Source organism: Hippocampus guttulatus, chromosome 22 (genome assembly GCF_054856545.1).
Source record: "Hippocampus guttulatus isolate MCC_2025c chromosome 22, RoL_Hgut_1.0, whole genome shotgun sequence".
NCBI classification, from domain to species: domain Eukaryota; kingdom Metazoa; phylum Chordata; class Actinopteri; order Syngnathiformes; family Syngnathidae; genus Hippocampus; species Hippocampus guttulatus.
The window spans coordinates 2,100,733-2,116,503 of NC_141282.1; the positions used below are offsets into that span (position 1 = coordinate 2,100,733).

The 15,771-nt window shown below is 45.6% G+C and overlaps 1 protein-coding gene across 3 annotated transcripts; it reads left to right on the plus strand.

Moving 5' to 3' along the window:
* Nucleotides 1-1,148: 1,148 nt before the first annotated feature.
* Nucleotides 1,149-8,760, plus strand: pfkfb3 (6-phosphofructo-2-kinase/fructose-2,6-biphosphatase 3). Of its 3 annotated transcripts, none has more exons than XM_086103436.1 (15): nt 1,149-1,418; nt 3,018-3,146; nt 3,220-3,316; nt 3,489-3,555; nt 3,623-3,697; nt 3,780-3,836; nt 3,972-4,096; nt 4,182-4,389; nt 4,461-4,607; nt 4,694-4,798; nt 5,682-5,811; nt 5,905-6,032; nt 6,107-6,295; nt 6,463-6,485; nt 7,699-8,760. In XM_086103436.1, the coding sequence occupies exons 1-15, from the start codon at nt 1,340-1,342 to the stop codon at nt 7,703-7,705; spliced, it is 1,566 nt and encodes a 521-aa protein (XP_085959562.1). In that variant the 5' UTR covers nt 1,149-1,339; the 3' UTR covers nt 7,706-8,760. The 3 variants fall into 3 exon arrangements, with proteins under 3 accessions (XP_085959562.1, XP_085959560.1, XP_085959561.1); XM_086103435.1 differs by lacking the exon at nt 1,149-1,418 and adding an exon at nt 1,857-2,922; XM_086103434.1 differs by lacking the exon at nt 6,463-6,485 and having other exon boundaries at nt 1,187-1,418.
* The last annotated feature ends 7,011 nt before the right edge of the window (nt 8,761-15,771 follow it).

A 15,771-nucleotide genomic window follows, 5' to 3' on the forward strand; every position in this document is an offset into this window, starting at 1 on the left:
CCTCATTCAGAACTTATGTAACTGCTCCAACGGGGCCCTCTGGGGCTTTTGTGTGGCAAGACGTCAGTCAGAAAGGAATCCCCCCGGACCAGCTTGAATAATTCAGAAACAAATTGGATGATGAAATGAAAAGTAAACCCCTTTGGGACACTTCACTTCTTCAACAACAAATTCACCAACCTGATTCCGAAGTTGACCAGCACTTTTTCTGTGGTGTGAAGTACTACATCTGAGCTGCATTTCTAAAAAAGACTAACAGGAGCCAAATAAACGAAGAGCTACAATCATCCACTTCTCTCACTTTTGATTACGCACATATAAAAACAACAACAACAACAAAAAAGAACATTTGACAGTGCCTCATAAATTCGGCATCGCAAGTTTGTTTTAAACTGTTGTGTCGGAGCGTGGGTAGGTGAAAAGAGAACAAATAGTGGATACATAAAAGTAAACATTTGTTAGACAGATTCTTAAAGATTTTAAAGAAGCACGCAAAAACATTACAATAGTGATCAGCTGCCAGCTGAAGTTTTCCTGAGTTCCTATGTCCTTTTTGGGTGATAAATAAAACCATGTTTACACCCTGGGAGATTTTGTGTCCTCGGGCTGGTACAGAACCGGTATGTGTGTAACTACATTCGCAATGACTCAGTGGTGCAAGCCCGAGCAATAGACAAGTGACAAGCCGCACGTTTCACCCGAGAAGCCAAGGTGCGGAGAAATACCTAAAAATAGCGACGGGCAGAATTACATCATAAACACATGGGTGAGGAATCATTCTTAGTGGCATTATTATTATTGTTTTTAAATGAGTAACTCCATTGCTCAAGACTCCCCAGCATAAACACATTTCTTAATAGAAATATATAGCTATATTATACAACATTATTCCAATAATAATTTATTTACTGCTATCGACATTACTACCGCTATACTAATTACGTCACTAATGACAATTACTTTCGTAGGAGACTCTTGTGACTTTCGGCTTTTGACTCACTACTGTCATGTTCGAGTAGTAATGATGACAATGACCACAAGATGGTGCTACTGAGGCCCCACCACCTTATGACGTCGACGTTTTTGTGTCGTCACCTAAGGCACGTTGCCTCACCGCCGGGCGGGGTTAAATAGAGGATGTGCACTGGCGACCGGCAGATTAGCTCTACTCAACCGGCCTCGACCGTTGCTAGTGGTTCGTTTTTTCTTGCTCAGGCAAAATAAAAGCTTTTCAATTTTTTTTTTTAATTTTAGATTTTTTGCGGGGGAGTGTTTGCGTGTGTGTTTGAACCGACGTGCTTCCTACTTAACGTGTGCGGCTTTTCCAAGTCTTCAAGGAATGCCCAGAGAGCTGACCCAGAACAGGATCCAAAAGATCTGGGTTCCTACAAAGGATGATAAACCGGCACCCCGTCGAGGTAAAAGACGTCATGACTGAATTTATACATGTGATTTTGAACGAGGACCGTAATTTGTGTTAACATGACCTCTATGATGTGCTGAGGCACGACACTGCCCCCCCCCGCCCCTCCCCCAATGAGCGCCTATCCGTGAATTTTAACTGTTTTTATCCTTTCATGTCACGTTCATATCGACTAATGTGATTGCGGTGTGGTTGTCAGCGCGGTAGCAGAGTGCACTTATCCTACAACGGCATGCGCGGCACGCCTCGACCCGAGCGTGACTGGACACAGGTTGCCATAGTAACCGCAGTGCGCAGCAACCCGGCGTGGGATGCTGCAAAAAAAAAAACGCGGCCCTTTATTGGTCGGTGGGCAACGCGTGTTTCTGTCGCGACATTGATGCAGGAAGGAGTGGGGGGGGGGGTGTGGGGGGGATGTATAAATTGAAAACAACTTTAGCATTTATCAAACACGGCTGCGAGGTAACTTAGCAATTGTATATGTCAGGTTTATTTTATTTTTTTTTGATCAACATATTTTTAGTAGCTTTCAAAACTCAAATTGTCTCTACGCATCTTGGCCTCTAACAAAGCGGTGCATACAGTACTTTAAAAAACTAGAGTAGCCGCTGTTGCTTACATTTCGCGACTTCTTCCAAGGCCTCGAGCGACTACATTTCCAAGAAGTCACTCGCATGTTTAATTCAGACGATAAGCACGGGTTCATTTCCATAACGTTGTCCTGTTATGACATCGGTGCTTCATTTATACAGTGCAAAAGTAGTGGTTATTTTTTTGACATGTTGGTAACTTCTGACTCAAAAGTATGCTGCTCGTATTTTGCCGAGGTTGCCTTGCCTCAACTGCACAACTGAGAAAAAAGGCGACACAGCGCGATATTTCTGTCGTTGAAGAATTAACATTGGGATCGCGCTACCGGAAGAGTCGAAAAGTATTTTCTGTGGACTGATCGGCGGATATCACCTTCACAAAGAGCATCCTGCAAGAAAATTATTACTATTATTATTATTTTATTTTTGTTTTTTGTTTTCTCAAAAAAAGTTTGCTCGAGCAAATTCCACAAGAAAAAAAATGGTGTTGAATAATGACGTCATTTGCTTTTTTTTTCTGTAACAAACAAACGATTCAAATCAGATTTTAAAGGCCATATCCAAGCAGTCCTCATCAACATATAATTACTTTGGACACAAAAGTTACATAAATAAAAGCAGTGTCCTGTAAAATGTGAGACTGAGCCACTGTCGGTGTCTGACTGTCAATTAGCGGGCTTAATCTCTTTTTTTTTTCCCCCTCCCATTCATGTGGCTCTTAAGGAGGGAAGATTAGTGAGTTGGCACTGTAGATGTTTATTGCAGTGCGGTGACGGTCGCACCTAAGTTGACTTCTTGTGACATAAAGAAATGCTGAGCCGGGGTGAGCTGCAGAATATGCTAGCAGGGGCGAGTGCAGCGATGGAATTGGTCGCTGGGCAAGTTCACGCACGGATGCCGTGCGGAAAAGTGGGTCACGAGTGTAACGTCAACCCGATGCTCTTTCGGAGCGACATCGTTCAATGTCCTTGGCATTTGTGTAAATCTGATTGTTGTCGCGACAGCGTGCGGCGCCCCCCACGTCGCCAACCCCCCCACCGTCATCGTGATGGTCGGCCTGCCGGCTCGGGGCAAGACGTACATGTCGAGGAAGCTCACGCGCTACCTCAACTGGATCGGCATGCCCACCAAAGGTACTGCCCGCCCCCCGCGGACAAAGTGAGAGTGAAGTGTCTTCTCACCGTTTTGACGTTTGCCCGCCTGCAGTCTTCAACGTGGGCGAGTACCGCAGGGAGGCGGTCAAGAACTACAGCTCCTATGATTTCTTCAAGTCCGATAACGAGTGCGCTGTCAAGATCAGGGAGTAAGTGGACACGCTTACGTAAAAGACAATACACAGAGTAAATGATAAAAATAATAATTATTTACTCATTCACTCCCAAAGACGTTTTTAAACGTCTTTTCAGACTTGGTCCAGAATTGGCTGATACTGAATGAGTTAAAAAAAAAAACTTACCGGTGTCTTTGCCCTTCAGACAATGTGCCTTAGCGGCTTTGAGGGACGTCAAGTCCTACTTGCAAGACGAAGGAGGCCAAGTTGCGGTAAGTTTCCCCATCGTGCTGTTCGGAAACAACCGAGGGACCAACTAAGACGGCGTCTCGACGGCAGGTCTTCGACGCGACGAACACGACGAGGGACAGGCGAAAGCTCATCCTGCAGTTCGGCCGTGAGAACAGCTTCAGGGTACGCGGGGTTAACGATGGCAACTGGATCGATTGTGGGTGTGGCGTCACCGCAAGGGCATGCCCCGTTTTTTTCTGTCCAGATTTTTTTCATCGAGTCTGTCTGCGACGACCCCGGCGTCATTGCGTCAAATATCATGGTGAGTCCCACGCCTCCAACGATGCAAACTGAGTACAGCTGAAATGTACATTTTTGCATGTGATCGTTTATATATATATAGTATATCTATGTATAAAAAAAAAAAAAAATAAAAAGTATTGTTACCTTCATCCAGGAAGTAAAGGTGTCCTGTCCAGATTACAAAGACTGCAACAAGACGGACGCCATGTTGGATTTCCAAAGGAGGATCGAATGTTACAAAACCAGCTACCAGCCTCTGGATCCCGATCAGCACGACAGGCAAGCGGCTCCTCTTTCACGGGACATTTTCAACACGCCCTCGCCGTTTTCAGACAATTTGTTCATCCGGGCTCTCGACGTGCAGGGAGCTATCCTTCATCAAAGTGATCGACGTGGGTCGCCGCTTCCTGGTCAACCGCATCCAGGATCACACCCAGAGCAAGATCGTCTACTACCTGATGAACATCCACGTCCAGCCGCGCACCATCTACCTGTGTCGGCACGGCGAGAGCACAGACAACCTGGAGGGGCGGCTGGGGGGCGACGCCGGTCTCTCGCCGAGGGGCAGGCAGGTAAGGCTCCGAAGATCGGGTGCCACGTCGGTCGAAATCAGGCGGTGATTGGTATACGTTCCCCATTGTAGTTTTCCACCGCCTTGGCCAAGTTTGTGGAGGAGCAGCAGCTGAAGGATCTAAAAGTCTGGACCAGCCAGTTGTGCCGCAGCATCCAGACGGCCGAGCACCTGGGGGTCCCATACGAGCAGTGGAAGGCCCTCAATGAAATTGACGCGGTGGGCTGTCACTCTTTTGACACATAATATTTTTTTTCCCCCCCTTTGCGCAAATATTCTACTTTTAACTTGCCCTGCTGTTTTAGGGTGTGTGTGAGGAGATGACGTACGACGAGATTAAAGAGAAATTCCCTGAGGAGTTCACCTTGAGGGATGAGGATAAATACTACTACCGCTACCCTGCTGGAGAGGTACATTTCTTCGTCGTTACAGTGTATATATGAAGTAAGGTGCAAAGGAAATGTAATCATCTCTGGCTATTTGTGGAATGTAGGATCTGAATATGTCAATTATTTATGATTTATGACTTGGATATCCAATTTACACTTCATCAAAGTTTTCTTCGAGTTTGGACCCGACATATTGAGCGTGACATTTCAAGTTGTGACCAATTATTACTCCCAGAAACGTATGCTCATAAATTCTCTTAATCATTATTTTCAGGCTATGTTTGCAGAGTTTTTTCACATTACCAGAAGAAAAAAATCATACATTTAGTTGGTTTGAATATTTAACCCCTATCAGGGGACAGCGGTTACGACAGTGGACAGTTACTACGTGACAGGGTGCATGACAGGGTTAATTATAATTTGTTTGCCTCAAACCACAATGTGAGTTTCTTTAACTCTCCAGAAACAAATCTCAGCAAATGCTGTAGGTTCTTCCCAGGGCAGAAAATAAAAGTATCAGGGGAAAAAAAATATTGGAAATATTATGTAACTCATGAAATAATCTGGGTGCCAGAATTGACCCGTGCGGTACTCCTCATTCTTAAAATGAGCAATGCCAGGGGTTTATTTTGGAACAAAAGATACATTCTTGTCGATGTTCAGCCTACTTCTCGTCTAAAGCAGCGGCTAAGATCTGCATGTGTACTTCCTGGTGGGCTGCAACGTCAGCACTTCCAAATATGGGCACGCCGCTAACCCGGGGCGCTGGCATCTTTCCGCCCTGCCGCGTGACCCTTTCATAGTGAGCGCAACAAAAACGCAAATATTGGAGGATTACTGGACATTAAATTGTATGATTGCATAACCCGAGATGAGATTGAGTGAACACTGTGTTGGCTTGTAGTCCTACCAGGATCTGGTCCAGAGGGTGGAGCCGGTCATCATGGAGCTGGAGCGGCAGGAGAACGTGCTGGTCATCTGCCACCAGGCTGTCATGCGCTGCCTCCTGGCCTACTTCCTGGATAAAAGCGCAGGTGGGCATAGAAACGACATTGTTCTCTCATCAATAGGCTCAAATAACAGCACATCAGATCACGTTACCGCAATTTTTTTTTCCCACGTTACAGATGAGATGCCCTACCTGAAGTGTCCCCTTCACGCTGTGCTGAAGCTCACCCCCGTGGCCTACGGCTGCAAAGTCGAGTCCATTTCTTTGAATGTGGAAGCAGTGAACACACACAGAGACAGACCGGAGGTGAGACCTCATTGCGCAAATACTTTGGTGATCCGTATCCGTTGACTATCATGGATACGTCCGACCGTGTACAGGAGGTAAAGAGGGGTCCCGGCATCTTGATCCGGAGGAACAGCGTGACCCCTCTGACCAGCCCCGAGACCAACATCAAGAAACCTCGCATCGACGATCTGGACGAGGCTCCCATCCAGGAGCTCCCGCATTCGGTGGCTTCGTTGGCGCTCTGCGGCCCGCCGCGTCTCCCGCTGACACTGGCCGGCCAGGTGGGTGCCAACGTAAACACAAGCGAGACATCAGGCACAGTCACACGCCGGTTCTTAATGTCAAATCAGGTGATGGTTTCATCTCGACGGCATGTTTTCTCACTTACTCATTGCACGTCCCTTCTTTTCCTGTGCTTGCCTGCCTTCTCCTGTTCTGCATCTTGTAGCACTGGCTGGGCAACGTTTGCCTGTAAGTATGCTGCACAACGCATGACCAGTTTTGAAATCAGTCAAGTCAACTTGACTGATTTGTTGTTTTTCAATTGTTGTTCAATTGAAGTGTAAACTGCGTATCAAAATTATCGCATTTTTATAATAATAATAATAATAATATATAGTTATTTATTACACATGACAATTTGAGATTCCGGTCCACATTTTATCAAGGATCATGGAAGGTGACATACATGATTTGCTTTTGCGGGCCACATTAAATGATGTCGCGGGCCGGATCTGGCCCCAGGCCTTGAGTTTGACACCCGTGTACTAAAGTGTGATCAAACCCCCAAAACGTTGTGCTTGGTTTATTTTTTTTGTGACGAACCGTCCACCACTTGGAAGTGGTTTCGCTCTTCGTCTTTCAAAGGTAAAGCAGCAGTTAGCTTTGACGTTCATTCGTAGCTCCCACGCTGCTGCTACATGAGACAAAAAAGAGGACTTCACAGTACACTAAATGGATTCCGGTATTAAGGCCTTGGAAACTGAATTGAGATGATCCAAAAGCCTCTTGTATGGTCAAGACCACACGTGTCAAAGTCGAGGCCCGGGGGGCCAGATCTGGGCCCACCAAATCATTTTATGTGGCCCGCGAAAGCAAATCAAGCATGTCAAGTTCCATGATGCTTGCTAAACCAAAATTTCAAATGGTCATATGTAATCCACAATAACAGTCATTATTCTTGACTTCTGGTTTTAAAACTAGTTATTCATCAATTTGTTGTGCGCTTTGTTTGTAATATGTGGAGGTGATTAAACATTTACATGGTTTCCCAAAATTCATAATGGCCCTCCAAGGCAAACCGTAACTACAACGTGGCCCGCGACAAAAAATGAGTTTGACACCCCGGGTCGAGACTTTAGCCGTGATTCCACCCTAGTTGCTGATTCCCAAGTTTTATGACAGAGTCGGAAGTGCTAGCGCCGCTAGCGCCGCTAGCGTGTGTAAGTCTGCTCCGTTCACGACTCACCGAGGATTAAGAGGGCGTCAGCACACCCCGTTCCAAGTTTTGACACCTTCTAAAAATACCCGCCAATGATGTAACTTGTAGTTTGCGGGCGACACGTGACGGCGCTGCGAGTAGTTTGTCTCGTCGCTAAGCGCGTCATGTCTCGACCATGATCTGGGTGGGGGGTGTTTAAACTTGAGGGTTTAATGTTGGCGGTGCATTTGTGTGTGTTCGCAGAACCTGAGGAGTCAGTCCTGACACCCTGCCGGTCCACAAAGCAGCAACGGAATGTGGCATCCACGCGCCTTTTTCACTCATTGACTCGACACAATGAAAGTACTTTGACAAAAAAAAAACCTTTTCAAAATCGAAAGGATGACGTCCTCTTTTTTTTTTTTTGGTTTGGTTTTGTTTTCTTTTGGGATTTTTACCCCTCTCACATTGGTGTACCTTAAATCCTCCAAAAACGAGGGGAGTGACTTACATTTTTGTCTTTTTTTTTTTTTCTCGATCCAAAGATGTCATTTTAAAGCAACGCTCCTCTTTCACTTTCATGCCTTCCTTCGAGAAATTTCTATGGGAACTTCTGAATTTTGTAAGCAAACTGTGACTGATTTCAAAGTCAATTCAGTCTTGCTGTAGTTCACACCGGAGACTTTCATTGGATCGTATTTATTCGACACTGGAACTGTTCACGCGGGTGTCAAGCGGCAGCCAAATTGTGGAATGATTTTGCAACATTTGGGATGCGTTTAGTTTCCGTGTCGGTGTCGAGAATGTTCCGCTTAGATTTCGCGCAGAGGGCGTTCTTGCCGTCGGGTGCCTGTTGAGCTTGCTTGGCGAGCCTCTCTACGATTTTTCACATTTCATCGAATATCGTCACACATTCAAATGAGTAACTTTTGAGTGTTTTTTTTTTTTTTTTTTAGCTCGGTCGCTACTAAACACGGCGAATGAAAACAGGGTCTCCCCACTGTTGGGGGAAATATTTCTTTGCTGTCATTGTCCGCCGCACACAAACGTTATAAGCGTCTCTATTTTTCTTATCACAAAGCGTGCTGTTAATAATGTTTGCAAATACGAATGTAGGTAGAGTGAACGTGTACCACTGCGCTGGGGACTTAAAGAGCAAGCGGGGTTCGTGTATGGAAAGAAACTGCAAGCCGCTTGACATGTTTATTTTTTTGTTACCGTTTTATGATGTTCCTTATTTATTTTCTACGTAGGTTCTGACACAGGAAATGACAGTCTGTCGTACTTGATTTGGCATCCGCTGGACCAATAAAACACCTAAAATTACCCTTTGTGTATTTCCATTGTTGTGAGGAAGTTTTTTTTTTTTTTTTTATTGGCGCCTTTCTCATAAGGGCTCACGTGGTGCCCCACTATCACACCCGTTCTCGCACTTGGGTGAGTCAGCCACCTTTCGCCGCGTCTGTTTTGATAAAAGTGGTGCAATTCAGGATGTTGCAGTCCGATTGCACCAGAGTGGGTACGAAACACTTTCGCTTCTCAAATTCATTAGAATTTGAGTGTGTGTGTGATAAGCTGATGCAAACTGGGCATGCATTCCAGAGTCCACACAATCATGCGGTATTATGAAATGAAAGTTCTAGTTGATTTTTATACGTGTACACTATGTACAAATTAGGGTGGGGGAATTGTCATTGCAATTTTTACAATTTGACAAAGGACAGTTTGGACTGTGTTGGGGGGGGGGGGGGGGCGGGAATCCTTGGCATCGCCCTGCCCACTCGAGGACTTGCGCACCGCAAGAACCAAGACAAGGGTAGAGAAAACCCTACTCAACCCTCCGCATCCTGCTCACCACCTTTTCCAGCTACTCCCCTCAGGCGAGCGCTACCAATCCATGCGCACCAAAACCAGCAGACATTCAAACAGTTTCTTCCCTCTGGCCATTACCTCCCTCAACAATCACCCAAATCTATATTGTCTCTTTGCGTTTTTGCACACCTCCTGTGGAACTATTACGCAATGATCATTGTAGCTCCAGCTCTGTGCAAATTTGAACAATTGTCACTGATCTATAGTCCACAGCACCAGACACTTTCAAGCGCTCAAGGCAATGTGTATTTTGAATGAGTACATTTTTCCAAGTCCTATCACTGTACACAATTGGCGTTCCTGTTCGTGCTAATTGCATACAAATAGAACTCGGCTGTCCCCGTGAGCTGAGAATGTGCCCCCCGCTCCTATTTCTGTCTCCGTCCCACTCACTCAACACCTAAAAGGACACAAGCCAACGTTTGGCCGGACAAATGCGGCATTCCCCCGTGAATCATGAGTGTCTCAGTGGCGATGTGACTGCCATCAGGTTCCGCTTCCCCACCAGCACACGCGCATAAATGCACGCGTCCTGTTCAGGGGCGGATGACATCACAACTGTGGGTCCTTTTTCGCCATGTGACATCATTTCTGTTGCCGCCAGTATTTCACAAGTACTTTTTAGTACTGCTGAAATGATTGGCTCCATGACATGATTTTAAAATTTCTTCAGCAACCACCCCCCCCACCCCAAAAAAAAATCTCTCTTCGCCTCTCCATCGACAGAATGTCCTGGATGTGCAGAAAATATTTTGCGGCCGTTGCCGCTTGTGCGCGAGCGCAGGGGGGGCTGCAGCGTCAGGCGTTTGAAACGGTAAAAAAAAAAAAAAAACGTGGATGCTGGCGTTAGCCGGCAGCGCTAAGCCAGCCCACTCCACAAATAGCAGCCTTAATGCCGTGTTAACGAAGGTGCCGCGGCTCCCAAACTCTTTGAAGTCATGAAGATGTCCAGCAGGGGGGGTTTTCCACACCTCAAACGTCCTCCTCTTGTGTTTTGCCAAAACCCCATTTTTTTATTTTTTATTTTTTGCAAACTTGTGCAGACAACGACTGACTCGGGTCTTCGTGTCCTTTATCATGACTCAGCTGCTTGGCCCTTTTTATCCTGTTAGCGCTTCCTCATTTGCTGCGTATGTGACCCCAGTGTCCCACTTGAGCCTCGAGTAATCCTCTCCACTTGCACACAAACACACACACACACACACATGAACTCTTTTGACCCATTTCATATACATAAAGTCACCTGAGCAAACAGCCATACCCGTGACTGCATTTCACAAATTTATGACGCGCACGTGCGGAAGGGGTCACTGGCTCAAGGACACTCAAGATCGCGCCGCTTGGCCTCCAAATGAGCTGAACTGGTTTGAGAGAAATAAATAATTCATTAATGGAATCAATCAAAGTCAAGGGTAAACAAAATTTTGGAAGAGAGAGCGAAAAAAAATTAACCCTTTAGGGGAGAGCGGTCACGACCGTGGAAAAAGTTAAATCGAAGGAAATTCACGTTCAACTCGAATCCCCAAATTCTGTTTGGAAACGTTCGCTTTGGCAAAGCCATTAGCAGCACCGTGCGTGCAAACGGGGTGAAATTGCTCGTTCTTTGTGCGCGGAGGCTATTGACGGAGAGATTTTCCCGTGAATGGAGAGGATAAGTCTTTTCGTGAATGGAGTGGAGCAGATTAAATATCCCCGATTACACCGGCTCGGGGATAAAAGACCCTCTTTTGATGGCGTTCTGCCGCGCGGTTATGCCGCCGACACAAAAGGCACAAAAGCTCGTCTTGTTGAGTCACGCCCGCAATTGAGTCATCTTTATTGTTGTGTGTCAATTCTCCGGACTTTGTGTGTGTGGCGCTATACGTGAAGGAAATTGACAACGCTGCAATTGTCCCACGACCTTGCTGAGGACACTTGGCAATCCATCCAGCGACCGGAACGAAAAAAAAAAAAAAAAAATGAGAAAGGTGTCCAAGGGGCCTTTCGAGCCGCCTTAATATTATTAGACGACGGCGGCTTACTTCCTGTTATATCGCTGTCCTGACTCTTCCGAAAGCCTCACAAAGTTAATGGACTTAGAGGATAATGTCGGCGTTGTGGACACGCTAACATCGGGACGGGGCGGAGGATGGCGAGGGGATGAGGAAAATGAGAAGGGAATGAGGGAGAGAGGAAAAAATGGAGATGCGAAGTGAAATCCACGGACGACGGACACGCGGAAGCTCGTGTATGTTGAAAACGATGGCCGCCGGCGAGACGGCGTCAAGGGACAAAAAAACGACAACTCGAGCAGCCAAACCAAAAGACCCTGCTTGCAGCAGCGTGATGACACTTCCTTAAACAGAGGAAAGAAACTACTCATTTCCTTCCCCTTGTGAACATTAACAAGCACGTGTGGAGGGGAGGGGGGGGGGGGGATGTTCACGTGCCCTTGCAAGGGAATGAAGCTTCAGGTGACGGAAATCCAAAGACAAATATAGACTCGTCAATGTAGAAAGCGACTAAACGGCTGTTAAGGCCCCCCAAAAATAGGCCAAATGATGAGGAAAAGCTCACAGAATTACAAAAAGTGATTTCATGAGGAAAAACAAAACTGCTTTTTAATAAACGTTAACAACTAAACGCGTCACAGACGTTCATGTGGTTCGATCGTCGTCCCGGACAGACATTGAGAAGAATTCCCTCAAACAGCAGATGTCGCCGATGAATAATTACTTCATCATTTACTTACTCTTGCCTCAACCCGTGTGATTCTCACACGCGCTCCCTCTAGTGGCATGTGAAAGAATCACTGAAGTGTGGCTCGTGTTACAGTGGCGTCCATTTTTTTTTAAAATCCAGTATGGCGCATTTGTTAATTATAGTTCAGTTGGATTTAACTTTTAAGTAGGCTTACAATACATTAGCATGCCATCTTAGTTTTGATTCATATTTTGCTAGCTACAATTCTTTTTCACTGCTGTGCAATATATTTTAAGAGAAATTACCGTGTTGGCCCGAATATAAGACTGTGTTTTTTGTATTGAAACAAGACTGAAAAAGTGGGGGTCGTCTTATATTCGGGGGTCTAGACATTATACCCATTCACGACGCTAGATGGCGCCAGATATCATCGAAGCGAATGCTGAACTTGACTCCCCAGGCCAAAGTGAACCCCCGCCACGAAGAATAAAAATAAAAATAGCGGTAGCACGAAAGAGAAAAATAAAAAACAGCGGTAAGAAGGAAAAGAGAAGAAAATAACGGAAGAGTAACAGAAAATGGAGAAACGTAGTGACAATCGGGAGAAAAGTGGGTCGAAGATCGTCCAGGTTAACCGGCGGCTGAGGAGAAGTTATGATGTAATTTACATTTCAAAAACCAGAAGCCATTCATTTTCAAATGTGATTGTACTTTAGATTTGAATGAGGCAAAATAACATGCTCTTTCTCTCAAAGATATTGTCATAATCCTTTGTTTCAGATGTACCGTAATTATTTTCTGTATAAAAATTAATTTGGTGTTCAAAAAGTATTTTTTCAAACTTGAGTCTTGAAAAAGAGGGGGTCATCTTATAATCAGGGCCGTCTAATATTCGGGCCAATACGGTATTTAAGTCCCCCCCACATCCTCAACTATATTTAACCCTTTCATGCACCAATTACGATAACCTGTAACCTGATAACATGGTTAGCCGTCCACCATCGTAACCGCTGTCCCCGAAAGGGTTAAGCGTAGCATTCATGTTAAAACTGTGAGTAAAGCTACAGTGGCTAACGATAATATCACGACACTCGATATTTTTTTCGGAGTAAAATGTCTCATTTTGCGCCGACGCTAGGACATACTATGATAGTGTGTACCATAGTTGGTCCGTCGAGTACAATTGAGTATACACATAAGATTGAGAACCGCTGCTCCAATAAAATCCCTTTTCTTTTTTCAAGGGTTGCACAAGATGTCTTTGTGACAAAATGTTCTGTACTATAATGCGTGTTGGTTGCATAGTTAAATATTTTTTTTTGCAGTGCTTCACTTTGAACACCCTTCCTTATGGAAGAATACTTAAATGTTACCCCTCGTGCTACGTTGCTTCTAAGTCACCTCCAACAATGATTAACAGTGCTTGCCTAACAAATTGGGAGGAGGGACAATGGAAAGTTGTATCAACTCCTCCCGGCTCGGGATCATCAGTGGCAATAAAAGCCTTTGAGTCACTAATGCCACAAAAACAAATGAGGGTTGTCGTTTGGCCGGGACATTTGGAATGAGAGGGGGAAAAAAACAAAAAAACACTGGAATGAACTGAATTTGACTCCATTGTGAACGCCGGAGGGACGAGGTGATGTTTCCTCAGGTCACTCACAGTTCACCGACTGTGCTGCCATTGTGTGTCACTCACTGTTTTGTTAGCGTGTGGCCAAGAGCCGATTACACAGAAAAACTTAATTTCCACTGACCGTTGGAGAAAGGGTCAAATATTGGGGGAGGGAAAAGGCCTTTAACGCTTCTGTATGTTGGTGAACATTTTCCAGATGACTTTTGTAAAAATGTTCACAATAGCTCCTGTTCAATGTGACCGATCGGGCCAAGGTGGGGCACTGCATTCCGGTGCCCCAATCTCGCTCGATGTTACTTCAGAATGTCGCAGATTTGTCTCTAAGCACTTCATCGCTCTGTTGTGTTTTCTGTATGTTGCCTTTTTTTTCCATTTTAAATTGGCTAGCATCGGTTGCTAGCTTACGCTTGCTAGCTTACGCTAATATACAACGACCGATACTGACCAGTTCATTTCCAAAGAATGCGACAGTAAATTGATTTCAACTTCAGCCCACCCAAATCTCATGTCCAACCCAATCAGCTCGGCCAAAAATAACTTCCCTAACCTTGCATAAAAGTAACCCTGTCTTCTGAAACTTCATAGCCACCCTGCGGGTGGAAGAGGAAAACGACCCGACATTTTTTATTGGATTTATTTATTATTATTATTTTTTGGGTGCAGTGCTTTGTGTCTGTCCCTGAGAATAACCGACACCCCCCCCCCCCCCCCCGGTGAATAGACACCAAAACCTTATCTATAAATACAAAGCAGTGTTAGGAGGCCCCCGCAGTGGGGCGACGGGGTGAATCAGGTTGGCAGGGGGGGGCGGGCCCTTACATCACAGGATCAAATCAAGCGGCGGGGGGCCAATTGTGTCACCTGGTTGATCTGTGTACAAACAGTGGCTCGGCTGTTTACTCTGCGGCTGGTTAACTAATGAGCTTATGCAACCTCTCAAGAACACGCAGTCTCCGTTGCCAACATCTTAACCGCGAAGATCAATTTGGATTGTCGGCTCGTTCGCCGGGCGAAAACAAGATCGGGGAAAATTTGGCCGCTCGGCGTTGCGGGTGTAATGTGAAGTCGAGTGCGCTTCTTGCGTTTTTCAGAACGGAAGATATTTTGACTATTCATTGCTCAAAATGTGACAAGCTAGCTAGCTAGCTAGCTTCGAGGGGAAAAAAAACAAAATCTGTCGCGACTCTAAATTGAATCCCGTCCAAAAGTTGACAGTCGAGGTTCACGGGGTGAACAGAAAAACGGTTTCCTTTTGTGGTGCCTTGTTCAAAAACCGCCCAGTGATTTGTCGGACCGAATCGGTCACGTTTTGACACCACAATGCTGCACACCAGACTTGACCTTCCCCGCCACCCGCGTCAGAGGAGCAAATCAAACGCCATTGCCTCACAAAAGCATTGTGATATTCTCAGCTATGGTGAAGTATGAGACGGCACTCTGTGCGCCGACGGGAGGAACAGCGACACAGAACTGAGTTCCTGGTAAACAGCTCAGATTACACCAAAGTATGCTTCGTCCCTATGACAGCTGGAAAAAAATGCACCGTCAACATGACCAGTGCAGTTCAGTCTTTTCAACGCTGGATTTCAACTGAACCAAACCGTGAGGCACGAATGCTTCAAAAGACTTGAAGGTTGATATTCACGTTTAGATTTCAAGACGTGTTGACTCTGCAAACCAGTCAGATTAGAACGTACAGCGTGGCCGCAAATATCGCTAGATACAGTTACGGAGTTTCTGCTCCGAGTCTCCCGACTGTTAAAACAGTCATGCACAGCATGTGTGCTATTTACATCTTTTAACTTTCTCATTTCCAACCGCCCCTCTGTGCAGCCCCTGTTTGCCACAGAGCAAGGCCAACGTCAACGAAAGCGCTTTTCCTGTCTGTTCAACATGTCAAGTGTTGACTTTTTTTTACCGCGCATGTGACTAAGCAAAAGAGGCAAACATTTACTTTCGAAATGTGATCATTTGCAAATGGTGTTGGGGAAGTGGTAACGTGGCCTAAGCCGGAATTGCCCAGGGTACATTTAGGTCACACCGGGTCACTCATTTTCCTACCGTTGCCAGTCGCCACCCACTTTTATAGAAGTTGGGAAGAAAACTTCTTGTTTAAAAAAAAAAAAAAAGCACTTTGCCAACTATTG